The 26904-nt window shown below is 47.7% G+C and overlaps 3 protein-coding genes and 1 pseudogene across 3 annotated transcripts; 3 read left to right on the top strand and 1 right to left on the bottom strand.

The window, feature by feature from the left end:
- The first annotated feature begins 9053 nt into the window (after positions 1 to 9053).
- LOC136552764 (E3 ubiquitin-protein ligase RING1-like) lies at positions 9054 to 9899 on the top strand. Its single transcript, XM_066544331.1, has one exon. It carries the CDS (start codon positions 9164 to 9166, stop codon positions 9752 to 9754), a length of 591 nt encoding a protein of 196 aa, XP_066400428.1. The 5' UTR covers positions 9054 to 9163; the 3' UTR covers positions 9755 to 9899.
- Positions 9900 to 11410: 1511 nt separating this feature from the next.
- Positions 11411 to 13138, bottom strand: LOC136552763 (uncharacterized). Its single transcript, XM_066544329.1, has 3 exons — positions 12829 to 13138; positions 12663 to 12724; positions 11411 to 11902 (listed from the first exon to the last, which is right to left on the bottom strand). The coding sequence occupies exons 1-3, from the start codon at positions 12920 to 12922 to the stop codon at positions 11783 to 11785; spliced, it is 276 nt and encodes a 91-aa protein (XP_066400426.1). The 5' UTR covers positions 12923 to 13138; the 3' UTR covers positions 11411 to 11782.
- An 8173-nt stretch (positions 13139 to 21311) lies between these two features.
- LOC136549152 (uncharacterized) lies at positions 21312 to 21761 on the top strand. Its single transcript, XM_066540435.1, has one exon. The coding sequence runs from the start codon at positions 21312 to 21314 to the stop codon at positions 21759 to 21761; it is 450 nt and encodes a 149-aa protein (XP_066396532.1).
- A 3354-nt stretch (positions 21762 to 25115) lies between these two features.
- On the top strand, positions 25116 to 26686 carry LOC136549151 (putative FBD-associated F-box protein At5g56700; annotated as a pseudogene).
- Positions 26687 to 26904: the final 218 nt, after the last annotated feature.

Raw genomic sequence — 26904 nt, 5'->3', positions numbered from 1 at the left:
ACCACTCCAGGTCCAAGCGAATAGGCCTAGATCAAACCTCTAACACCAGGGAGGTGACTGGCATGCCCCGATATAACTTGTGGCTATGACAGGCCATACCTAGGGATTCACATCAGAAACAGCGTCAGGGCGTACCGGTGCTGTTCTGCCTAAACCTCGTACAAGTACTGACAGGCGTGTTAGTTCACCATGATGTTTGCCAGGATAGAGTGGAGTGCCACGATCGGGAGACGAAGCCTATGCATGGTGCCAGTGATGGATAGGGCCACGACGTGGAGTGTCCTTGTTGACATCTACAGGGTCAGTGGGACACGCGTGAAGGAAAAGAAGGACCCAGCGATCTTGGAGGACTCCTTCTCATTCTCCTCTTTTCCCTCCACTATAACCCATGCTTTTCCTTGGCCTATAAAAGGGAAAGCAGGGTGTCCCATGAAGGGGACTTGAACCCATCGAACTTCGAACCGATCAGAACACACACACACACAGCCAAGAAGCGACCGAGCTCTCGGCACTCGTTCACTCCTCTCATCAGAGACTTGGGACCTGTCCCTCTCTCAACCATTTGTAACCCCTACTATGAATTTTCAGTGCTAGTAACATGAGCAGAAACAATAAACTAGACGTAGGGATATTCCACCCGAACCAGTATAAACCTCGTGTCCTCTTAGCACACCATTTGAGCCAGACGCGCAATATTAGAAATTTACTAGTCGTGGCAACTCGAAACACTGACAGTCACGATAGATTGGGCACAACCACTTATATGAATGAAAGTTAACTAAACATCACACAAGTCTACCCTAGAGATATTAAAGCACATCAGCATCGCACACAAGTTAACTTTAGTTCAACTATTTCAAGCAGTCATCAACCGCAAGCTAGTCCAGCTTAGCATCAAACATACATGACTATTTATTAGTTAATTGGTTGATCATATTACATGGAGAGCTCATGAGGTAGTTCAGGTGTATAAGTTAACTTCACTGAGGACATGAATTAATACTAACAAACATTCAAACAAGAGCAAGTTAATAACTCAACTTCCAAGCATATGCAGAGAATCTAGACAGCAGCACAACATTTATTTGTGAGTTAAATGCACCAGCGGCCCTCGAACTTGTAGACGTGTGTCACATAGGTCCATGAACTTGGAAAATGCATTTCTGGGTCACTAAACTTGTTAAGTGGTGCACCGCAGGCCCATACCAGCCACGTGGACATTTTTTTCTGACGTGGACATTTCTTATTAAATAGGTCTGCGGGTGTCTCGTAGACAAGAATCGTTCGTAGCTGGACTGGTCAGGCAGCCGTGTCTCGAGTCGTGTGGGCAGGGTTCGAATCCCTTTGACGACGCATTTTTTTGGTTGACACTATTTTGTATGGTACTGGCGTTTTTGCATGGCACTATGACCGTGCGGGTGGGTCGTGTTTACGCGCGTTGCTGGCTTGCTTGCTCGCGTGCGCACTGTGGGATGGCCCGGCGTGATCGGCCGCCACAGGGCCGGCCCCGCCGCATCCGCGAACTGGAATCATCACCCGCGGCCGCCACGGCCTCCAACGTACCCATCCATTTTCATCGATTTTGGTAGCAGAGTCCACGATTGACATGTGGCAAGAAAAAAAGAGTCAGCTCACCTGGCTTTTGTTTCTCTCGCTCGGCTCATGTCTCTGGCAACAGACCCGAGCAACGTAACCACCGTTCGGTCTCCCAAACGAACCGCACCAGGGTTACCAACCCACCAGCCGTGAATGTCTCTGGCCTGCCACGCCTGTTCCTCGCTTTACATACATAGACATGTTCTAAAGTAAAAGCCTAGGCTAGGATTCGCGGCTATGTACATTCGTGAGTGCGGTTTAAAAGGAGCGGGGATGCAAAGCGACAAACCGATGGTCACCACGGGCTGCTGCACGCTCAGTTGAACGATCCGATCGGTACTAGTATGAAAGGTTGTGGTGTTCACTCATCGTCCTCCACTAAATAAAGCTTACCCCATCGTACGTGCCGTCATCCATCGTACGTCGGGCGGGCGACGCTGCGTGCCCCCGGGCTTTGGATTTTTCCAACGAGCACTCAGGAGCCGTGTATCTGTAGCTCCGCGGTTACTGGATGAGCACGGGGGAGGACTGGAGCAGTGGTCATCGGTCGTCACGACCTGCGTCATATCACAAGAAGTTTAACATGCTGATGCTTATTACGACCATGCACAGGTTTCTCTCAGACACCCTTGCCCATGCGCTGCTCGTCACAACGTGGGGCATGCAACTTGACGGCTTGTGTCGTACACATTGCACAGCCATGCCTAGTTGGCTCTCGTCACAAAGAGAGAAGCTAAAGCCTTGTGTTGGTTCACCTGAAATGCTGACCATGCATGGGTACGTATTGGTCGCTTAGCTAACAGCATGCACGCATGTGGGCGCCGTGGTCATGCTAATGAGATACTTCACGCGGAAGCCTGTTTGGGAGGACGCAAACCAAACAATCCCCGACCCGCCTCGACGCCGGTGAGCCCTTCCTGTCCGGCCGAGCGCGCGAGGCCACGCGGCAGCAAGCTTCTGAACAGTCGGTCACGTTCAAAATTTTCGAACTGAATGAACTGATCAATACCACCTCAAATATAGAAGCTAAAACTCAATCTTCGGCTCCCTCAAACTCTCAAACCAGCCCGATCCAGCGAAAGGTGTAGTAACAAAAATTGTAGAGCTAGAACGATCTACAAGTTTGTTTACATGACTTTGGGATTATTCAGTTCGGTTTGCAAACTACAGACCTCGGCGCGCCAAGTACCGGCCGCTCCACACGGTGCGCACACACAAGGGCGCCACCGACGAGTGCTTCAACTGCGTGTACCAGCGCGAGGACGAGGTCGGCAAGGTGGGCGTCTCCCTGCTGGCGCGGGAGCTCATGGCGGTGGCCGGCGACGCGCTCAAGACCAACATCACCACGCCGTAGATGAGCGCCAAAATACGAAAGCCACATGTGCGAACGTAAAAACGAGCAGCAAACACGCCTGAACGGCGAGCCGTGAGCGGCAGTAAAAATTTTCGCAACAAAATGAACCCAAACAAACCGAGCAGCAAGCCCGCGACGCGCCCAAACGCGAGCAAGCAAGCCAGCGACGCGCGTAAACACGACCCACCCGCACGGTCACAGTGCCATGCAAAAACGCCAGTCCCATGCAAAATAGCGTCAACCAAAAAAATGCGTCGTCGAAGGGATTCAAACCCTGCCCACACGACTCGAGACGCGGCTGCCTGACCAGTCCAGCTACGAACAATTCTTGTCTTGGAGATACCCGCGGACCTATTTAATAAGAAATGTCCACGTCAGCAAAAAGTGTCCACGTGGCTGATATGGGCCTGCGGTGCACCCCTTAATAAGTTTAGTGACCCAGAAATGCATTTTTCAAGTTCATGTACCTATGTGACACACGCCTACAAGTTCGAGGGCCGCTGGTGCATTTAACTCTTTATTTGTTTTAGTCATAACTGAAGTTCTAGATATCCAACAAGGATGATCTTAGACTTTTGGGAAATCTTAAGAAATTACCTACAACTTTCTTATTATCATCCAGAGTGGATTCCATAGTTAACTAGGCCAAACATTACAAACAAATATTTTTGTCCAGACTTGAACGAATTCTGACATTAAACTTCAAACATTTGCAACTGTAGTTCTAGACCACCAAAAGGTATGCTATTTAACATTTTGGAAAGCTTAAGAAAATCACTACAACTCTCTAGTTATCATCAAAAGGTGATTCAAGGCGTAACTAAGACAAACAAGACCAACTCTCAGATCTACATAGAGCACATTCAAAACCTGACTGATGATTTGTAAAATCTATAACTCCCAAACCAGTTAGCCTCAAATCATGAAATTTTAGGACAAGCTATATAAGTAAGTTTTCTACAACTTTTGTATAAATCAAAAACACATAAAAGACAATTTTCACTATGAAAACAGTTCCTCGATAGAAACTGCACATAAAACAAGCATTAAGCTAGATAAATCAAAAACTCACTCATACATGCTCCAATAAATATGAAATTTTTACTACACATTAAGCATCACATGATAAGCCTACCATAAAAATTTCACGTCAATTGGAGCAATACAACAGTAGATATGAATTTCTCCCTAAAAACATATGAAAAAATCTAGAGCAAGATTTTTCTACTAACACATGCAAAATTATACATCCACTGCATAGATCTAGTCATGAGGATTCTGGAACATCTTCATTTTCCATTTTATGATTTTTTCTATAATTTTCTATGAATTTCCAAATTTTCTGTCGAATTATTGATAAAAGAAAAAAACATATAAGACGAACATTTTTCACAGGGGTCCCTGGACAAAATTTTAATTAATTCACATTAAAAACACTATGCATCACTATTCATATGAGTCTAGGACTTCACATCTAGAATCCTGGAAAAACTTCTAATCCAATTTTCACCTTGTTTCTTCTTCTCCAACATAGGCGGAGCAGAGAAGGTCGAACTCTGGGTCGCTTCCGGCGAGAGGAGGCCATGCCGACGGCCATGGAGTGGCGTGGGAGCATCGGGGCTGTCCACTGCGCTTGAGGGTGGCACCAGCTAAGCTAGGGACAGGTCGAGGCGGCTCAGCCACATGCGTGCGCGGCGCCCGAAGGCGCAGCTTGGGCAGCGGCCGTCTGCAGCGGGGATGAGGCCAGAAAAAGGGGGCGCCCTAGGTGGCAGCGCTATGGTGGAGGAGCTATGGTGCTCGACTATGTGGTGGGTGGCTGCGAGGGCAGAGAAGGGAGCAGCGGCGGTAGAGCTCGGCAGCGACCGTCCATGGCGAGTGAGCGAGAGAGAGCGAGAGCGAGCGAGCAGGAGAATGAGAGAGCCAGAGAGATGGAGCGGGCGCTCAGTCTCCAAATCGAACATGCGAGCGAGGTGGCGATCAAGAAGTAGCTCAACGAGGACACGCGGCGCTTCCCTGTGCGAGCCCAGGCGACGACGCTGCCTCTGCAGCAGTTCAAATGGCCAAGGCCCAACTGAAACCCCCGCCTTGGCTCCTCTCTATCTCCCGATCCAAGAGACAAAAGATCAAACCAATTTGTCCAGGTTGTAGAGCTACATGGGCACAACAACTTTTCTTAAAGGACTAACATCAAACTCTCATTGGTTTGAAAGATTTTGAGTTTTGAAAACATATACATGGAAACTGAAAACTAAATTCAGTTTCAGTGCTTCCATATCAGATTTGATTAAGCATTTTTAGGTAATTAATTAGTGGGAAAAACACTTTCAAACAATCCAACCAATGGCTCAATATCAAAGTACAAATATCACACCAGTTCATAGAAGTAAAGTTGCACAAATTTTATTTATGAAAATTGATTTAATAATTCACCAAATATTGAACTTAATAACTGATATTCAGGGACTTAAAAAAGATTTTTGGAAAGCTAAAATAGCACTGCATTCAAACTTGTGATCACTGTTTGAAGCACTCAAAAGCTGAAATAGAGGATGATGCAGAAACAAAGTTTCAAGAACATGACCTACTCTACAACTTTTATCTAGACAAACCTTTCATATTTTGAATAAAAAACAAAGTTACAAATTAAGCAAAAAGGGATCATGAGAAAGGCTTAAACTAGGGTTTTGGATATTTTTTAGCATTTTCTTCACATTTTCCAAATATAAACCCTAACTAACTTTTGTTCAAGAGTTAAATTAGAGTTGTTTGAACATGAATGCAAGGTTTAGTTGACATCACATGTTTCTACTTAATTAACAAAAGTGTTTTTAAGCAAAGCAGAAATTATCATTTCATATAACTTTTTGATCCAAACAATATGCAACTTTTCATGTGACCAGGATATGTTCATGATTGGGTGATGCACATGAAAAGACATGATTAAACTACTCATGCACATTTTGAAATAAAATTTACTTTTAAACAAAAGAGTTTTGTCTTTGCCTTTGAAAAGTTTAAGTTAGGTCATATTTGAAAGAATTTGACTCCACCTCTGTCACCACTTGTCAGGTGTTAAACTAAAGCTCACAATCATCCTTTGACTTGTTTATATTAGACTTAATTCACTGCTTAACTTGAAATTGACACCTAGGGTGTCACAATAATGAGCCTCAAAATCCATAAAATGATATTATGTTGTCGCACTGAAGAAGAGAACTAATATGATCTAAACACCAAGAATATGATCATTTTACCAACAATTGGCATCAAGGCATGTATACAAAAGAAAAACCCAGCAGGCCAACATTTTTTTGTGACGAAAGAAGAATTTATATTAGATAATAGCAGGGTACATGAACACGATACAAGCACTCTAGATTACATAAATATCTAGAAACTAATTTTCATCTAAATTGTACCCACGCTGTGAATAGCTCCAGATCTCAAAACCAAACATGTACGATGCTTTGCAGTATGGATGACTGCACAGGCAAACACTCGGCGAAAGGCCTGAGAACAGATGCCCAAGGAACGACGGCCAACATTCATGTAGGCGGAGTTGAGAAACTTCTTCTTTATGGTGTCTTCCTTCTTCTTTCTGCCACCGAAGAACGAGGAAGACTGATCTGAAAATTATTCTCCCTAGTCCTTCATCGTGGCTAGATCTAACCACGACAAAACAGAGAAGAGACCAAAGAAAATTATTCCATGGCGGCGACGTCATCTCCACCTTGATGTCGCCGTCCGAAAAGAAAGGTCTCCATGTCGTCAAGGCGGTGAAGTTGCTGACGCCGTAGTTGTCGCCCTCATCTCCAGCCGAGCTGTCATGGAGAAAATAATTCCACCCTTCCCCTTCACCGTCACCAGAGAGGAGGAGGAGGAGATGAATCCTCAATACCAATAAATTTAGCATGGAGAGACTCTAACCCTAAGAACTCGATCTACTAGAAAAACTTATGAAAACGATGGATCCCATTCCCTCCGGTCTTCGGCGAGATGGCGGAGGGGAAGGGAGGGGGACCAGCGGCGGTGGAAGGCGGCGGCGGTGGGGCTGCTTTAGTTCGAGACGCGCGAGAGGGGTGGACAGTGGACCAAGCATTAGGAAACCAATATGAACTATTCAGAGCATGCGCCCTTCTTGAAATATTTATTAATTTCCCAATGTTGTCCAGGTTTTATTTGCCAAAAATCAAGGTGTCAAGCAAGATTATGAGACCAAAAAAGAATATAATATTAAATAGCCTTAAAATAGTTGTAAACTAGGTTCTTTCTTTGAGGCGCCTTCGTATCTCTGTAAATACTATTTTTTATTTTTAATTAAAAAATCTAGTAGGGGCCTCCTCTGCTGTTCAGTTAAAAAAAAAGTTGTAAACCATCCATAGGTATTCCAGATCTTCCTCGTGTGCTCCTCTATCTATATGGTTCATCATGCTTATTCCCCCAATATTCTCTTCCACAACATACGCACTGGATCACTTTATAAGTTGCATATTTAAATTGCTCTATCATAGAAGTATGGCATCTGGTTACACAAACTTGAATAAAATATTCCAGAACCTTTTAGACCCTAAACCAAAAAACCGTAAACCCTGGCAGTAATGTACCTCCATTTCAATTATACGCAGCAATAAACCAACCACCAAAGCACGGCACACCACCGAACCGAAGTACAAAACCCTAGGCTCCGCGAGGACCAAGCAGGAAAGCACCTGTACCGTATAACTCTAGCCCAACGGAACACGATAGGAAAAAGTGAAAAACAAATAAATTGAATGCTCGATAAAACCCCAAACCGCAAAACCCAACCCGCGCAAGCGAGCAACCCCTAACATGCGCGTCAGCGAACGGCTACGATGAGTACCCAATTGTGCCGCGAGATAGAATAGAGCTCATCAAAAGGAAGGCAGAGCAATACATTCCTCCACTCTTCGTCAACGATGGCTGAAACCCTAGCCGAGAGGAAGGGGTGAGGTGGAGGCGAAAATGAGAGCATGAGAAAGCGCTTCGCTTGCGAGGTGAGATATGAAAAAGAAAAAAAATCATGATTACCCCTCAAACTACTAGCAAGTCTGCTTTTTATCATTTAGGCTCCGTTCGTTTGGCTGAATTTGGCTAAAAAAACAAGCCAAAACACTGTTCTGGTTGAATTGTTGTAAGAGAAAAATACTGTTCTAGCTGAAAAAAGAAGTGGAACAAGTCAAATTTTAAGACAAGCGAACGAGGCCTTAACTGTAAAACGGGATATAAAAACAACTCTCATCACCTTATCAAAACTTTTGATTTATTTATGATCTCAGGTGAGAGCGAGTTGAGCCGACACGACACGAACGCGAGCGCGAGAAAGCAAGAGGTGAGAGAGGGGAGATGATACATGAGAGGGAAGTGGTCTTGAGTGGGTCCATACGTCGTGTCAGATCTAACTGGAAAATCCTCTACTTTGTGTCTCTATCAGCCAGCCCGTTGTCACTGGGCTGACAGAGACGATGGGTTGCGAGCGGATAAACAGGATATTTGGGCTTAATTCTACTTTACTCTTCAATAATGGGCCTGTAAGAAGCAGCCCTTCTTCGGTGGGTCGGTCCATATCAAATGCCCGGATCTGTTCCGTTTCTATCATTATTACTTCACCTAATGGGACTACATTTCTGTGCGCATAAAGCCGGCCCATCAGATAATCGACACTCCATGCTAGGGACCCGCATGTCGGCTGCCCCTAGGCAATCTCTCTCCCCGTCTCCCGTTCTCCACCTCTCACCGGCCTTCCAGCGGAGTGTAGAAGCTGCTGTCGAGAGCCGTCGCACCGGGCGTGGACCCCGCATGTCAGTGATCCAGCAGCCGACGAAAACATCTGAGCTCTGGAACCTTCGGGAACCAGCTGGCACCTCCACCACGCGCTCCTGACCGAACCCAACGGAACAGGTCAGCTACCTTGACAGCGCTCGGAAAACTTCCCCAACATGGATTTCACAGCGGTGTCCAACCGCCCGACGGGCCCCGCCTGGTTTAGGGCCCACAGATCAGAGAAACGAGGAGCCAGCTCCCGAATGTTCCAGAACCTTCACCGCACTAACCGCCCCTAATCATATATAGCCGCCAATTCAAGCCACCGAAAAATCACATCAGAAACACACCCAGATTCTTTAGATTCTTTCACGGCTCCACCCCTCTCTCTCTCTCTCTCTCGTGCTCGATCGATCGCCTCCTCCTCCTCCCATGGCCTCGGCGAACGACGAAGGCCGCGCTGCGGCGGGCATCCTGCGGCTGCTGATGGGGCTGGCGGCGGCAGCGCCCGCCTCGGCATTGCCGCGGGGCGGCGGAGGTAGCGGGGGGCCCGGCCTGGTGGTGGTCCAGCACGTCATACTCGACGGCGACGAGGATCTGTTCTCTGGCGGGGTCGGCGGCGGCGTGCCGCCGGCGTCGAAGGCCGCGATCGCCGCGCTGAAGGAGGTGAAGGCCGGGGAGATCGAGGGCGGGGGCGAGCTGGGCGAGTGCGCCATCTGCCTGGACGGGGTGGTGGACGCCGGCAAGGAGATGCCATGCGGGCACCGCTTCCACGGGGGCTGCCTGGAGCGGTGGCTCGGCGTGCACGGCAACTGCCCCGTGTGCCGCCGCGAGCTGCCGCCGGCCAAGGAGGAAGACAACGCCGCGGCGGCGGCGGAGGGCGGCGGCGAGGAGAGGCGGAGGCCCAGGGCAGCGGTCGTGGTCAGCTACCTCGTGCTCGGAGGCGAGCGAGGGGAGGCGCAGGCGCAGCAGGAGCCGGAGAGGGAGGAGCCGTGGAACATTAGGATAGAGGACGTGGATTAGGATTAGGAGATTCTATGGTTAGGCCTCTAATCGCTTTCCAATTGGTTCACTGATTGGTTTGATGGTGGAGGTGGTTTTGTACATATTCTAGTGTTATGACGAGTGCTGGCCATGGGAAGGGGAATTGTGAATACTTCGAGTTCTAGATGTCGAAAACGTTGTACAAGGGAAGTTCAATTTGTTGACCAATGCTAAATACACGTTTTCGAAAAAGAGAAGCGGTTCGTTCTCCTGCTGTTTTGATGTGCAATTCTGGCAAATTTCATCATGCTCAGTGTCAACAGTGCGTCGAATCTGCTCTATGGCTTCCAGAGTTTTTCCAAACAAAAGCATCGAATTTGCTCTGTGTATTCTGCTGCTCTATGGCTTCCAGATCTGCTTCCAAGCAAAAACTAAGAGCGTGTGACCTCGATCTATAGTTCGGCGTAAATCAGGGATCCGGAACCGACGGGAGCAACACGAGCTTCTAGAAATTCAATTAGGCCCTGTTCAGTTCCCGGGGAATGACGTCCCGGAACCATTCCGGCCAGGATTGACCATATATTTTCTATAGGACCGAAAGCATTCCTGGCCAGGACTAACCGGGAACGGTGTAAACGAACGGAGCCTTAGGGATGCAATTGCATCACTAAAACCAACATGTTTTAGAATCACTAAAACCATTGCTGCACACGAGTCATAATTCGAATCATCATATATAATTATACGAGATATAGAGGACACGAGAGCGACTTAGGGAAGCATGTGTATCACTCCAATGTTCGAGTGTAATGGAATAAAACTTAATTTAATTCCACTCCAATCCACTTCAACATGTGTGGATTGAGATGAATACATACATATCCAACAAGGCTAAGAGAAAAAAAAATGGGAAGAAAGAAATGAGCCAAAGATATTTTTGGAAATAAAAAAAATTCAAAGCCACGTTTCAGCGTTTAATATTAGAAAAATAGATATAGAGATAGAGATAGACAGAGATAGTTTTGTTATAAAAATACATTTTGCAGTAATCTAATAATACTCATCCCACATCATAGATTTTAGTATTTTTATATTTGATTAAATTTGAGACCGATTTGATTTCACAAAAGTGATATTTATATTTTTCTTGGACGGAGGAAATATCTGAAGGCAAGGCACGTTATGCAAAAAAAAAAAAAAAAAAAAAAACATGTGACTAATCGACGCGTGCTGCGTACAAGACTGAAGCCATATGCTAAGCATTTTCAGTCATTGCCTTTGTTCTGCCGGGAGGATCCACTGCACTGAGCATTTTCTCATGCATCTTGCTGTGTTAAGGTCTGCTATGATCAGATTCTGAAGGTCTGAAAATTCAGCAACCCTCCCCATCCTCCCGAGGGATCTGACGTGCACAGCACAGCATAAGCGCACACACAAAAAAAGAAATGTAGGTCTGTGGATCTTATCATCTCGGCCACTATGGTGACACAACTCTTAACTGAAGAACTGATCGAAGGGTTTAAGATCCGTATATTCAGGGCGCTAACTGCTAAGGCCACATGCCCACAACTCGTGGAAGGCTGGATACGTGTCTTTTCAAGGAATTTTCAGCAGCTTTTGTTCATACAAGTCTTACTACTCTGTGCTCGCTGAGCTACTTCTGCGGCTGTTTCTACGGTAATTTGTGAGAGCAAGTTCTTGAAAGCTGCTGCAGCCAACAGCCAAGGCAGCCGATCCATGATTAGCTTGAATTCAGGCTGCACAGGTACACTACTACATGTATATATATATTTACACTTGCATGTCCCTAATACAATTTTCAAGGCGCTAGCCGATCCATGGCGTACAAGTGCAGAGAGCTCCCGCTCTGTACGAGGTCTGGGAAAAGTGTCAGTGGCAAGCCTTACTCTCGCTTGTGCAATGCGAGGAGACCGCGACTCAAACCCGGGACCTTCCGGTCACAGGCGATAAGACTCTACCGCTTGCACGAGGCCCAAAAGACCCCAGATTAGCTTGAAATCTCTATACACAATCTTCAGGGCTCAGCAGTTCTCTCTGTCTTTGTCGTCATGGGCCCGGTGCTTTTGGAGTGTGACGATCGTTCGGGCCTGAGCCTGGGTAGTCAGTTATCTGCAGAGCCATCCTTCCAAACATCTCTTCAACCACCGCGTTGCTTCTCCAGTTATCCTGCAATATTTTGTGCACGACTGATAAGATTAAGATCCGTTTGGAATGTAGAAATTTTATAGGAACCTCTATTCAATTCTTACAAGAAAAACAGCAAGATGGATTTTCGAAGTTGTAAACAAGGTCTAAGAAATGGCTCACACAAGCACACACACGGGCTTCTCTGAACATTTGGACTTTTGGAGTAAGACCATCATTGGCAGGGCTCAAAGCCGGTGAAGCCCCTTAAATCTAGCTTCACCGACTTGTCTACTTTGCTTGTGTGTCTTGTGAGGAGAGAGAGGAAGAGGTTATTATTGCTACACCTGCAGAGGAAAAGGCAAAGACAGGGTAGCCCGTGCCAAAGAGGACCTAAATCATGAACATATTTTTACTCTTTCAACTTTCAATCATGCTCGGAAAATGGTTTACTTTGTACCATGACATCACTGTTTGCCCTAACTGTTTTTAGTAACCTGTAGTTTTGACTGAAAAAAAATCAATGCACAAATGATCACCTCGAATGAAATCACGCACTTTCAGATAGCTCAACTATACACTCGCATGTAAGTGTAACAGCTTCAGACATCTATCCCTGAACCATTTATCGTTAACTTGTGCTCTTAGCCACACTATACAAAGGCACAAATAATTCTCCAGGCCATATTTTGTTCAAAAAAGAAGAAGAGGAAAAATCTGACTTTGAACAACAAAATTACGAAGCTAACTCTCAAGGCTGTTTATTTGTACTACGTACTACGGCATCTAGCTAGTCAAGTACCTCTGCTGAAACTTGAGCACCATCTAACGCCGGAGCCTCACCGATCCTCGCCCTGAAGCCCCCTGCATGCGTCCACATCAAAATCACCACAGCTGCAGTTCAGATCTCCAGAACATCTAGTACGTAGCGAGATTAACACACATGAAACTATGAAAGGAGGAGTTACTTGTGAAACGAGCGGCTTGAGCGGGCGCGACGACTAGGAGAAAGAGGGCGAGCAGGATCACCAGCAGCCGGCCGGCCGCCTGCAGCCTCGCCATGCCTTTGCCTTCTTCTTCCACGTCGATACCGCAGGAGCGGGCGTATCTGACCCTTTGGCTGGACGAGGCGGCGAAGTTAAATAGCTGCGACGACCGGCGAGGCCATGGCGTGCGTGACCGGCTGTCCGCCCCGCCCTCTTGCGTCTTCCTAGAGTCCACAGCTAATCATGGAGGCCTGGAAAAAACACGCGGAGAGAAAAAGAAGTCTTTTTCTGATGCCCACCACCAACGCAATTGGCCGCCTACCTAACACGGCTTTGTCCACTGACCAGTCATCGCTGCACTGCTGGTGCTGCGGAAGATAAGAGAGCCCCAGCACTAGCTGCTAGCCTGCTAGCAGTAGTAGATGGCCTTGCCGCACGGGGCACAGCTCCAAGCAAGGGCAGCGTCCCAAGATCTCCCCATCTGCTGACGTGCTGATGGCCACCCTACGTTCTGCTTTGTATTGGGTCAGACTCACATCACACATTCTTTTTCCTTTCTAGTGTTTTTGTTACGGCTTTCTATGTTAAACTTCTAAGGGTCTGTTTGGAACGCGGGAATTTTTCCATGTTCCTGTATTTTTCCTGTGAAATTGAACTGATTCTTATGAAATTTTTGCGTTCGGCCCTAAAGGAGTTCTGGAACCACCAATCTTACATCGCTTGCTGCTCTTGTTATATCAGATTCACGTCACAAGTTCTGCTGGTTTACAGGTTTGTTTTTCCAAGCACTGTCTGCTTTTTGGCCACAACGCGTTCTTGGGCAGTAGCTTCAATCTTTTGTCAGACTCAGAGTAAGCATATACTGTCTCTGCAAGCTCCAATCCCACCCTGCAAAGCATATACCCAAACTGAGTTGGACATCAGTTGCATAGCTGGAGGCTAGGGCTACTAGCCAATTTGGAGCGTTTGGGAAGCCCTAAGTGATGTCCTCTTTGGAGTGACTGGCACGATTTGCTTTCTACCACTACGACTACCGTCTCTGGTCAGTTAAAGCTGTCAGGCTTTCAGTCTGTGGACGAATGAAACATACGAGAAATATGTGGTCAGATGCGTCATGCTGATTGCTGGTATTAGCAGATGCTGTCTTTCCTTTTCAGCTCTCGCCACTGTCGATCTTCTTCTTATGCGTGACACGTACGACTGCATGGAGATGAATGAGACAGCTGAAAATGGCTGGTGGCCACTAGGATGAAGGCAGGTGTGCCGATAAGGTCAACCGTGTTCATCATGCGGTTTGATTTCTAAAAAAAGGAGTCAAGTTGATGTAAGCTAGAGTCGTTGCTTCATTCTGACCCTTGGGTACCTGAATGAGTGGTTCAAAATTAAACAAGCACTACGCTAATTAAGTGCTGAATCATGCATGTGTGGATTCTGCACATAATCAATTACTGCCCCTCCCCCATCTTAGGCCCTGTTTAGTTGCCAAAAAATTTTGCATAGTAACTGTCACATCGAATCTTGCGGCACATGCATGGAGTACTAAATATAGACGAAAAAAAAACTAATTACACAGTTGGTCGAGAAATAGCGAGACGAAACTTTTGATCCTAATTAGTCCATAATTAGACACTAATTACCAAATACAAACGACATGCTACAGTGAGCCAAAATCCAAAAAAATTTGGATCTAAACGCACCCTTAATGAAAAATATGCAAGTCTGCGTCGAAAAAATAATCAATTACTGCCCTTTTTGTTCTTGTGGAGTATGCAGTTTTCTGAGGGAAGAGAGAGAATCGTCAACTTTCAGATTCAGGATCAGTGAGTGTTTGTACAGATGGGTTGCTGATGGAGTATATGCTAGCAATGCCGGGGTGTGTAATTAGGCAGCATTATGGAGATGCAGAGATGATGGTTTCATGCATTAATGCATTATCGCTGGTGCTAACCTGCATAGCGTTGGAGAGGCAGCCTGGAGTTGGGAAATACTAGTTGTTACCTTACGTATCGCTAGACCTTTAGATTTGCTTGTACCTAAAACGCATAGGTGCGTTAATGCCATTGAGATTTTCGAAGTGGATTGACGTCCTACGAAAAAGAGGATAGCGTCCCCCAACTGCCGATGAGGACATGGATATGCATGCATATCCTCTTCCTCTCATCGGCTGCCATTCCAACAACTCTTTTTTATGATCTTGCCATTCGTACACCTATATATCAAAGAGCCTGAGTATACCTTGCAACTCGGAATCAACCTGTAAGAAAATTTAAAAGAGAATGCTGGGCCGCGTGTATAACACATGACTCTGAGCAAGCCCAGCATAAGCCTCCGTGCGGCCCTTAAATCACTAGACCTGACGTGTACAGCGGGGGTTCCCACCGCAGCCCATGAGCCGAAACGTTCCACCACTAGAAGCCCATGTTTACTGCTGCAGCCCCACACTGCCACACAGGCCGGCTACACCGAACGGGCCCAAATATAACATGCTTTCCGGTGGGCCACGATCTAACGGGGCCACAACAGTTCCGAGATCTGCTAAAAAAACAACAACAGTTCCGAGTAGGGATGAAAACGAAAATGATAATCTCCGATTTTTAGAAATCATTTTTGAGTTTTTTTCCCCTGATTTTTAGGCCTAAACGGAAACGGTAGCGGTAATCGAAAAAACAAAAACGATAGCGGTAAAAATAATCGGAAATGAAAGCGAAAACGATTTTGTCCTCTTCCGCTCGTTTTCGAAGATTGCCATATTTAACCCGTAATTTACCGTTAGTAATTACCGATACAACACATACTTTAGATCCAGTTGGCCCACACCTAAGCGTGCCTATCCATCTGCACACGCAAGCACATAAGGTTTTTTTTTTAAAGGAACTACACGGCATACAAGAAGGCAATCAGGCAATCAGCCAACAATCACATACTGTTTAACATGCATGAGGTTCATCTTAGGAAAACTACAGCCTCCATTGGAGAAGGAACTCTAAACTAACTTAGAACTTGATCGTTTATTTGTGTCTTTGTCAAGAACTGTCGTGCACTCGCGCCGTTGCCTGGTTTGCCACTGTTTGAGACTAAGATGGTGTGAACTGTGTCGTTTTAGCTTGTGGTATCTTGTCAATTATGGTTTTATTTATTATTGTCAAGTGAGATAGGTTAAGTTATATGGTTCTTCTCATGTTCTGCGGTTTGAGGTGTTTATCGTTTTTAGATATCGTTCTTATGGATTTGGATCGTTATCGATGTATTTTTCGATCGACTACCATCATTTTCAAAATTACCGGAATATCGGTGCCGTATTCGTTTCCAACAATATCGTATCGATTTCGTTTTCGAGAAAAAAATATGAAAATGAAAGTGATTTAGCCTCCTATCGATCATTTCCCGATAGTTTTCATCCCTAGCTCCGAGAGACCTCGTGCGGTTCCCTCGTCATCCTCGTCTACCCCCTTCCACTTTGGGATTTTTAATTTTTTGCCATCCTTACAGATGACATTCCTTCGTTTACCAGTTTTGTGCGCGCTTCTACACAATTGCCATCCAAAACAGTAAACCTTCTACGTATTTGTCACTTTTGCTGATGTGGCACGCCATGTGAGCATGCCAGCACAGCAGTGCCCCTGCAAGCCCTACCTTGGCATGGAAAAAGACTGTTTTGCCCCTACCTCCTTTTGTGTTGTGGCCCAGCGCGTCGCTCCAGAACTCGATCCAGCGCGGCGCCTTCCCGCCGCAGGCCGCGTCGAGGCTGTGACCGTAGCAGAGCGTGCGAGCCGCAGGGCGTAGTCGGGGGCACGGAGGTGACCGAGATGGTCGAGGTCGCGGCCTCCGGAGTGTTCGACGGCAAGGAGGCGATGGCCCTCGCGGTGGACTCCGACGCCGTGCTCGACGCGGTGCTGCTCAAGGCCGACCGGTGCTTTGACCCACTCCGGTGGGCCTGATGGAGCTCCGGGGATGTGTCGGACGCGCTCGGACTGGACAACCGCCGGTGCAAGGAGCGGCCGCGCCCCGCCGTGCGGGTACGTCGAAGATCGATGTCAGGGTCAAGCAGCTCGCGCAGTCGGCGGTGCGCCCCTGACTAGCCCGTGACCTTCCGATGATGTTGTTGAAGTAGGAGCTGCCACAGCCACTGCTGCCGGAGCGCCCCCGCCCTGCGCAGCAGCCAGCACGCCGCGCTTGCACCTGTGGCTTGAGCTCCGTCGCCCGCCCCGCGCAGCGAGCCAAGGTCGCCGCCTGCACGCTCTGCATCTATGCTGATGGGCCGGCTAGTTGCTCACCGCCGATGCCGAGTCGCGCGCATACGCCGACGGGCGGCCTCGTTGCTACCGCGTGCGCACACCGACGGGTGGCCTCGCTATCTCGCTGTGGGCCGCCTCGGTTGCTCCACGCCGGCTCACCGGGCCTGCTCCAAGCTTGCACGTGCAACTGGGCAAGGTCACACGGCCTCTGTGATGCCATCGCACACGAGGTGGCCTCCGCGACGCTCGCAGCCAACCGTGTTGTGCGCCTCCTATGCCTAGTAGCGCTGCGTGCTGCTATCGCCGACGCCGGTAGCGCACGCCCCACCACGCTCGGGTCCCACCCGTGTTCCTCTCCGCGCCGCGTCGAGCTACCCACGCGGCCACGCATGGTGGTGGTGCTGTTGCTTCTTGGGAGAGGACAGGAATGGGAGACATGGTGATGTGTGGGAGCCATGCGTCAGCGAGTGGAGGGAGAGGAACCACGTGTCAGCGAGTGGAGGGAGGGAGAAATGCAACTATAAATACGTACGCACTCATAGGATATATACGTACGCACTCATCGTGGAAGTTCATCAGATGCTTTCGACTTTTGGCCTCTTCCTCCCTGTCTATCTTTTCAGCTCCATAAAATAGATAGAAATGCAACTATAAAGCTCCGATCCTCAATTGTTATTCGGTGCTCATCTATTGTGTAGTATCTTGGGACGTCAGGAAAGCTAATCATGACGGCAGTGCTGCCGCGATGCATAGAAACGAATATGAAGCAAATAAATAAAGTCCGTGCGCAAGTTGACCACATAACATTTTATTGTTTGACATAACATAACTAAATAACCCCGCAAGTTTCGGACGCCAATATTCGTTTGACCTAACAAACTAAGACCCAAGAGTGTAAGGATCTCTTGACGCCTCAGTCTCTTCGAATTTATTGGCAACACATTGGGAGTGTAGCCAACGTCGGTATAGTCACGTCGACGGTGCATACGGCTCGTACCCTGCAAGTATATGATACACACAATTACTTATAATTCTTTATGATCGTTAGTTCATGGAGCATACGTATTTAAAGAAATTACCTTTGTTAGTAAACTGAGCCACCAGCTCCCCCTAGTGATCATTGTCAACTATCTCTATCACTGGAAGTCCCCTCAACCGAAGGCCAAAAATAGCCTTCACGTCCTGCATGGTCAAGGTCATCTCGTCATAAGGTAGGTGAAACATGTAGGTCTCAGGCCTCCACCTGTTATAAGAATAGAACGACTGTTAGTTGCCTCAAATTTATTACAAGAAAGTTTACGTACAAAGAATGCACTCGCACCTGTCTACAGCTGCAGTAAGTAGTGCTATGTCAAGGGGCGGAAGACCGTGGTTGACAATACGGACAAGCTCGAGGAAGCCGGCACGCCGTATGTACGACACGTAACGCTCGTCCCACTGGTACGCCCTGGTGTGCGTGCGGGGCCTCAAAGGAGGCAAGGCCACCTCTGCGTCGTTGTCACTCAAGATGTGTGCTCGGTATTGGTCGTCGTACTCCACCTCAAGAGTGGGGTACAACGGGTGCTGCGTGGAGGGCATCCTGTTACAAATTGATAAATAAAGCGTTAGAGTATTCAAATTAACAAAATTCAAATTAACATTATGTAGCATTGCAATATTTGAACTACTTGTTATTCAATATGAAAGCACATGTATATATTCAAAGTAAAATTAACAGACATATCACGCACTAGTAATATAAACAACCTCACTAGGAATATAAGCATTTGATGAAACTTCATGAAGTCATCAAAATCAACGTATTACGCACCAGTAAGTACCGACATTTGTAAACTAGTATCTATACCCAAAATCCCTAACTAAATAACTAACTATAAACTAAATAACCAACTATAAACTAAATAATAAATACCTAATCAATCTCTAAACCCAAAATCCTAACCTCAAACCTAAAAACTACCTACGTAAATCACAAACAAATTCACTAACCTAACTATCCTAAATCACTAACTATCCTAAATCACTAACTATCATAAATCAATAACAATTATAAAACCCTAACTCTCATATATTACTAATTATCCTAAATCACTAATTATCCTAAAACAATAATAATCAAAATAACATGAAATCGAGAGGGATGTACCTTAGGAGCGGACAGCCTTGACGCGCCGGCGTTCGTGGCGCGGCCGGCGCGGACGTTGCTCGGCGGGAGTGGCTGGGCGGGCAGGGGTGCGTGCGGGCGGGGGGCTCGCTCGCGATATTTATTCGGCTCTGCCGCGCCACGGATCAGGGCGCGGCAGTGCCGCGCCAAGATCGATGGCGCGGCAGGCCCTGCCCCGTCAACGGTAAGTGATTCCGGTCACCGCCACGTCAGCCCTCTGCCGCGCCACCATGCATGGCGCGACACAGGCATTTAACCGCGCCAGGGCAATAGGCATGGCCAAAAATGTTAGTTTTTAAAAAAAAACCCGACCATGTTAAATTTAAAATTAGTTTTAAAAAAGTGTTAAAATTAAAAAAATATCGCTAGCGACACCGACCACTACATGCTTGATCTACAAAAGCTCATAGTACATTTCAGAGGCGAAAAAATGCTTTAATTCTGAGTGTGCAACAGAATTGCCGCCTCAAACATGCTGCATCCTATCTGAACCAAGTTCTATACAGCTCCTTATATGCAGACTCACTAACCAGAAAACAGCTGCCAATTGGTACAATAACATTTCAGTTAAGACCTGGTTTAGTTTTGGCGAAATTTTTTGGAAAATGGTACTGTAGTATTTTCGTTGTTATTTGGTAATTAGTATCCAATCATAGTCTAATTAGGCTTAAAAGATTTGTTTCGTGAATTTCGTCTAAACTGTGTAATTAGTTTTATTTTTTATTTATATTTAATGCTTCGTGCATGCGTCCAAAGATTCGATGTGACAGAAAATCTTGAAAAATTTTACAAAATTTTGGAAACTAAACATGCACTAAATCAGCAAATTCTTACCACCAGTCAACCATTACAACTGCCATGAATGAGGCTGACAGCCTGACAGGTCCCAACCGTTGACATCACATCACTTTGCATACCGTAGAGCAAGATATGACCTGGATCAGTAGTAACATCGCTCGTTGAGAAATGACCTGGATGCATTTCAGATTTGAGCAACCTGGCATCGCATGCAAATTTAGCTTGTTCTGCATCTTTCCTTTCAAAATAAATACCGCCCTATCTTACACTAGCAGAAACTGTATCTTGCGTTCAGTCAGATGACAAGTACCTCTAACCAAAAGGGTACCGCTAACTAACAATATATAAGAGAACAAAGGAATACTGCTATATGTATCAATTTCCATGCAACATTGACTCATTCCAAGTAAACTACTGTTTGGTGAGAATTTTCCCATACATTTTGGTTGACACTGTTAAATAATCTACTGTTCCCTTGTATGAACACACGGTAGAGGAAGGTGGTGCCGAACAGGTACCCCGCCGTGGTACTGTAGCCGCTGTAGGGACAGGCGCCGAACGGCTCACCTGTCGCACTGTAGCCACATCAGGAGCAGACGCCAGAGTCAGCCCTGCTGTCGTATCTAGTCACTATAACAACATGGCAGTTGTACTAGGATTAGATAGATATAGTTGTATATATAGTTTGCCACTACAACTCAGTAAAGAGCGAGTTCATATTTGCATCTCCTATATAGAGCTCCGGCTAACGCTGGTGTCTCCGCTGTATGTGTATGTTATGTTCTTCCTCCCTTCTTCTACCTCTAGCCATAGTGTGTGGTCGGACAACTTTTGTCATGGTCGGCAAGACTGGTGAGAGGTCAACTCACCTGAGCTGGTGATCCTGTGGGCCAACAAGTGGTATCAGAGCCATGCAAGCGCCGTCGCCGGACTAACCGCTGACGATGACGGACGGTTTGAAAATGGACGACAACAGTGGCACTGTTGTGGCTGTCCAGCCACGACAGGAGGTCGTTGTTCGCACGGTACGGGAGGTCAGCGGCACCAGTTGGTTGATGCTGACTCGCACCAACTATGGAGAGGGACCGGTGACCATGAAGGTCAAGCTCAGAGCCAGACAGCTCTAAAATAGTATTGACAAGGGCACCGACAATGAAGAAGATGATATGTCAGCGTTGGAGGCTATCCTCACTGATGTACCGGCGGAGTATAGGGAGTCGTTGGGGGCGAAAAGCTCTGCTAAGGAGGCATAGGAGGTCATTGCGGCCATGCGCGTCGGTTCCGACTGTGCAAAGAAGGCGACGGCCCAGCTTCTGAAGCAGGAGTACATCAACCTCAAATTCAAGGATGGTGAATCGGTAGAAGACTTCTTCCTCCACCTGCAGACGCTCATCAGCAAGCTTAAGAGCCACGACATCACCATCGACGAAGAGGAGACGGTCTCCAAGTACCTCCACTCCATGTCGACAAAGTACATCCAGATCGCTTTCTCCATAGAGACCATGCTGGACTTGTCCACCCTCACCATTGAGGATGTGACAGGTCGTTTACGGGTGGTGGACGAGCGTCTGGAGCAGACGACAGCAACGAAGGACAGCGGCAAGCTACTGTTGACAGAGGAGGAGTGGGCTACTCGGAGGAACTCCGGGGTAGCCTCCTCTAGGCATGGTGGCGATGGCAAGCGCCGCAGCAAGGCTCCTTCGGTGAAGAAGAAGTAGGTCGACCCCAACGCCTGCCAGCGCTGTGGGACGACGGGCCATTTGGCAAGGGAGTGCCCAAATCGCAAGCAGGAGAAGAAGGCTGAGGCTCATCTGACACAAGCTGATGATGACGATGAGGCCACTATCCTGATAGCGATGTTCTGTGCACTACACGATGTCGAGGCCAAGGAGAAGGGAGAGGTGCTGGCGGTGAAAGGACCTAGGAAGGCCCTGAAGGCTGTCAACCTCGACGAACCACATGCCCAAGTCCACCTTGGACATGTGGGTGGCGAGCAGGAGCAACGGTGGTATCTAGACTCCGGTGCCAGCAACCACATGACAGGCTCCAAGACAGCCTTCTCCGAGCTCAACGACGATGTTACCAGTACGGTAAAGTTTGGTGATGGCTCAAGGGTGGCTATCCGAGGGCGTGGCACCATCATCTTCAGGTGTCAGAACGGTGAGCACCGTGCGCTAACGGATGTATATTACAGCCCACAGCTACGTTCAAGCATCATCAGCATTGGGTAGCTGGATGAGCGTGGTAGCAAGGTACTGATCAAGGATGGAGTCCTCAGGATCAGAGACCAGGAGCAGCGACTTCTTGCCAAGGTAAAGAGATACCAGAACTGGTTATACCTGCTCGACTTAAAGGTGGAGCAGCCGGTGTGCCTAGCGGTAAGGCACACCGAGGAGTCGTGGCTGTGGCATGCCCGGTTCAGACATCTCAGCTTCGACTCGCTTGGTCGGCTAGAGAAGATGGTCCGAGGGGTACCCCACATCGAGCATGGAGGCGAGCTGTGTGATAGCTGCCTGGCCGGAAAGCAGAGGAGGCTATCGTTCCGAAAGGCGGCTAAGTATTGCGCGACGGACGCTCTTGAGCTCATCCACGGCGATCTCTGCGGGCCAATCACGCCAGCCACAAACGGTGGTCGGCGGTACTTTCTCCTGCTCATGGATGATTGCAGTCATTACATGTGGCTGCAACTCCTGACGAGCAAAGACGAAGCGGCGGCGACGATCAAGAAGTTCAAGATGCGCGCGGAGGCCGAGAGCGATAAGAAGCTTCACGTGCTGAGGACTGATCGTGGTGGCGAATTCACTTCAGTGGAGTTCGCTGCGTACTACATAGATCAAGGTGTGATGCGACACCACACCGCGTCATACTCACTATAGCAGAATGGCATGGTGGAGCGACGGAACCAGACGGTGGTCGGCATGGCTCGATCCATGATGAAGGCCAAAGACATATCGGCAAGGTTCTAGGGTGAGGCAGTGACCATGGCTATGTTCACCCTCAACCGCGTGCCCACTAAGGCCCTAAAGGGCAAGACGCCGTTCGAGACTTGGCATAGACGCAAGCCAAGCATGTCCTTCCTCCGAACATTCGGCTGCATCGGCCACGTCAGAAAGACAAAGCCGGTCCTCACCAAGCTGGACGACAGGAGCACACCGATGGTGTTCCTGGGCTACACGGAGGGTACCAAGGCGTACCGGCTCTACGACCCACGCAGAGACAAGGTGCTTGTCTCGCGCGACGTCGTGTTCGACAAGATGGCGGCTTGGGACTAGAATAGTCCGAACATGGGGGGAAGCTGGAGGCTTCACTAGCACCTTGATCGTCGAACACTTGGTCATCCACGGTGGTGGAGACGCTGGGGAAGAGGTGCCAAGCACTCCAGCGACAGAGCCAAGCATTCCTGGGGAGGTGCCGAGCACTCCGAGAGGGGTGCCGAGCACTTCAGGAGTGGAGCCAGGAGGTCCTGCAGTGGTGTCGACCACTCCAGGACGGGTACCGAACACTCCCGTAGCGGAGCCGAGGAGTCTTGCAGAGGTGCCGACCACTGCAAGACGGGTGCCGATCACTCCGGGAAGGGTGCAGACCACTCTAAGAGTGGTGACGAGCGGTATCATCGATGGTACCACGGCGTCAGTAGATGGAACACTCTACCGAAGTATCATCGACGGTCTGCGCTACCTAGTCCATACGAGATCGGACATTACGTTCGTCGTGGGCTACGTTAGTCGCTTCATGGAGGATCCTAGAGAGGATCACTGGGCTGCAATGAAGCGGCTACTGCGCTACATCAAGGGGGCGGTGGATCAGGGGATCGTCTTCCCTAATATCGGCGGAAGTAGGCTGCAACTCACTGTGTTCAGCGACGGAGACATGGCGGGAGACATCGACGGATGACGGAGCACCTCTGGCGTGCTCGTCTTCCTCGGGTCGGCTCCAATTTCATAGCTATCGCTGAAACAGAAGGTGGTGGCGCTATCTACGTGTGAGGCAGAGTATGTAGCGACGGCCACAGCGGCGTGCCAAGTTGTGTGGCTGCGCCGATTGCAGGGCGAGCTGACCGGTGTGGAAGCTCACCCACCAGCACTGATGGTTGAAAACCAGTCCGCCATCGCCCTCGCGAAGAATCCGGTTCTCCACGACTAGAACAAGTCCATCGACGTGAAGTTCTATTTCCTCAGGGACTGTGTCGATGGAGGGCAGATCGTCATCGAGTTCGTCGAAACTGGTCGGCAACTCGCGGACGTCCTCACCAAGCCGCTCGGCTGTCTTCGACTCACGGAGCTGAAGGAGATGATCGACATGGATGGGGTTCAAGGGTTAGCAGTAGGATTAGGGGAAGAATTGTTAGATAATTTACTGTTTCCTTGTGTGAACGCACGGCAGGGAAAGGCGGCGCCGAATAGGTACCCTGTTGCGGTACTGTATCCACTGCAGGGGCAGGCGTCGAACGGCTCACTTGCTGCACTGTAGCCACAATAGGAGCAGACGCCAGAGTCAGCCCTGCTATCGCATCTAGTCACTGTAGCAGCATGACAGCTATACTAGGACTAGATGGATAGAGTTGTATATATAGTTTGCCACTGCAACTCAGTAAAGAGCGAGTTCAGATTTGTCATCTCCTATACAGAGCTCCGACCAACGCTGGTGTCTCCACTGTGTGTGTATGCTCTGTTCTCCCTCCCTTCTTCTACCTCTAGCCATAGTGTGTGGTCGGACAACGTTTGTCGTGGTCGGCAGGACTGGTGAGAGGTCGACTCACCTGAACCGGTGATCCTGTGGGCCAATAGACATAAATGTACAAGGACCGATATTGTTGATTAAGACCGTCCATAAACCACGCAAGGCTGGTTTGCATACTAAATTGGTGCAAAAGCGTTTTCTTGTAAATCCACTAAAAATACTTCTAGGGGGCGGGGAGAGATAGCGCTCCATACACCTGCAATGATTATGTTCCAAGGTTCTAATCCAACACACTTTGTGCAATCATACACACATTACCTGGGGTAGAACTTCTCCGAGCAGCATTTGTTGCCTTTACAGTTTACAGTTCTGATGATGAGTTTTTTTGCCACATGGGCATGCAGGACATCTGGCGTCATATACATTCCCTAATGCCAATGCGTGATGCTGCCCGGGCTGCCTGTGCGTCTCAGGCCTTTGTAGGTTCCTGGAGATGTCATCCCAATCTCATCTTCAGTGAGGAAACGTTGGGCTTAAACGAAAATGCATACCGAAAGGATGAAAAAATGAGATACTTTACCAACATAGTTGACCACATTATGAAAAAACACAAAGGAATTGGCGTGAAGACATTTAAGCTTGAGGCTGGGTTAATTTACAATCGAAAGGACTGTTCTCATCTTGATCGTCTTGACAGTTGGCTTCAGATTGCTTTTAAACAAGGGATTGAGGAACTTAGCCTAAATCTGTGTCCAATTACTGCAAAGTACAAAGTTCCATGCTCACTTTTATCAGGCAGAACTGTCGAATCACTCCGATGTCTTCTCCTTGCCAACTGCGACTTTTGTTCCACAGTCAAATTTGGTTGCTTCAAAAGCTTGACAACACTACAACTGTATTCGGTGCATATTAAGGAGGACAATCTAAGGTGTCTTCTTTTCAATACTTCTGCTTTGGAGCGGTTTGAACTCAGATATTGCAATTCCATAGAAAGCCTCAACATTCCTTGCCTGCAGCGAGTCAGCGACTCACCTTCCCCGCGGTGACAACTTGTGAAAGGCTGAAAGTTGTTGCGAACAAAGCTCCGAATCTCTCCAGTTTTCACGTTTTAGGTGATCTCAATGTACAACTCTCACTTGGAGATACACTGCAAATTAAGGAATTATACAGATACTTTGATAATGCTGTTTATTATGCTCGTACTGAGCTTCCATCCAGCATGCCAAATCTTGAAACTCTTACCATACTTTCTGACAGTGAGGTATGTGTTCTTAAAACTTTTAGGTGCCTATAGACTAGCACATATAAGGGAATTGCAACAGTTAATATATTTCAAAAAAATCTGACATGTTTTGCAGATGGTCAATACACCAATTGTACCTAGCAGATTCTTCCACCTCAAATTCTTGAGTATTTCTGTTGGAGGACTGAACTATGATATTTTTTCTATGGTTTCCTTTATTGATGCTTCTCCTAACTTGGAGACGTTCATCTTGGATGTGACTCACTGTTCTTCCTGCCAATGTATAATAATTATTACGGTGGAGTTGTCCATTCAAGTTTGACTTTTCATCTCTAGGTGCTTCCTGAATGTGTGGGGCGTGCCTCGATCTTTGAAGACCCCTCAGGTCTGAAGAGTATGCCAAAGCACCGCCACGACAAACTCAAGCGAATGGAGATCATCCATTTTACTTCTGCAAAGACCTTGGTTGAGTTAACATGTCAGATTCTCGAATCTGCAAGATCGCTTGAGCGCCTTACATTGGACACCACTAACGGTATGCTTAGATGATCTGTTAGCAAATCTGGCAAATGCTTCTTGATGCGCAGAGAGGATCTTGTGGAAGCCCATAGAGCACTCTTGGCTGTTGAAAGCTATGTCAAGCCGAGGGTTCCCTCCACTCTTGATTTAAATGTTTTGGAGCCATGCCGCCAGTGCCATGCTCACATGCCTATATCATAATTATTCTGACGCAGGCGTTGTTTCTTAAATTTACAAAACACCTGTCGGTTTGTCAGACCTGTGAAGTCTTATTTGCTTTGCTTGTCTCTAGTTTATCAGAACGTTTAGCCCTGCAATGTCACATTGGTTGTCATACATTTTTTTTTAGAACTCACATTGGTTGTGATACATCATACATCTTTGTCGTATTATGATTTTGAAATCTTTTCTAATTGCCG

This window comes from Miscanthus floridulus, chromosome 4 (genome assembly GCF_019320115.1).
Source record: "Miscanthus floridulus cultivar M001 chromosome 4, ASM1932011v1, whole genome shotgun sequence".
In the NCBI taxonomy this organism is placed as follows: Eukaryota; Viridiplantae; Streptophyta; class Magnoliopsida; order Poales; family Poaceae; genus Miscanthus; species Miscanthus floridulus.
This window is presented reverse-complemented; position numbering and strand designations above follow the sequence as displayed.

Bases quoted from the DNA above. Each gene is read 5' to 3' on its own strand.
- LOC136552764 (XM_066544331.1), top strand. From the start codon at position 9,164: ATGGCCTCGGCGAACGACGAAGGCCGCGCTGCGGCGGGCATCCTGCGG.
- LOC136552763 (XM_066544329.1), bottom strand. From the start codon at position 12,922: ATGGCGAGGCTGCAGGCGGCCGGCCGGCTGCTGGTGATCCTGCTCGCC. The intron at 12,725-12,828 runs GTAACTCCTCCT...GGACGCATGCAG, and splicing joins TCAAGCCGCTCGTTTCACAA to GGGGCTTCAGGGCGAGGATC. The intron at 11,903-12,662 runs GTACTTGACTAG...AAAATATTGCAG, and splicing joins GTGCTCAAGTTTCAGCAGAG to GATAACTGGAGAAGCAACGC.
- LOC136549152 (XM_066540435.1), top strand. From the start codon at position 21,312: ATGCGCGTCGGTTCCGACTGTGCAAAGAAGGCGACGGCCCAGCTTCTG.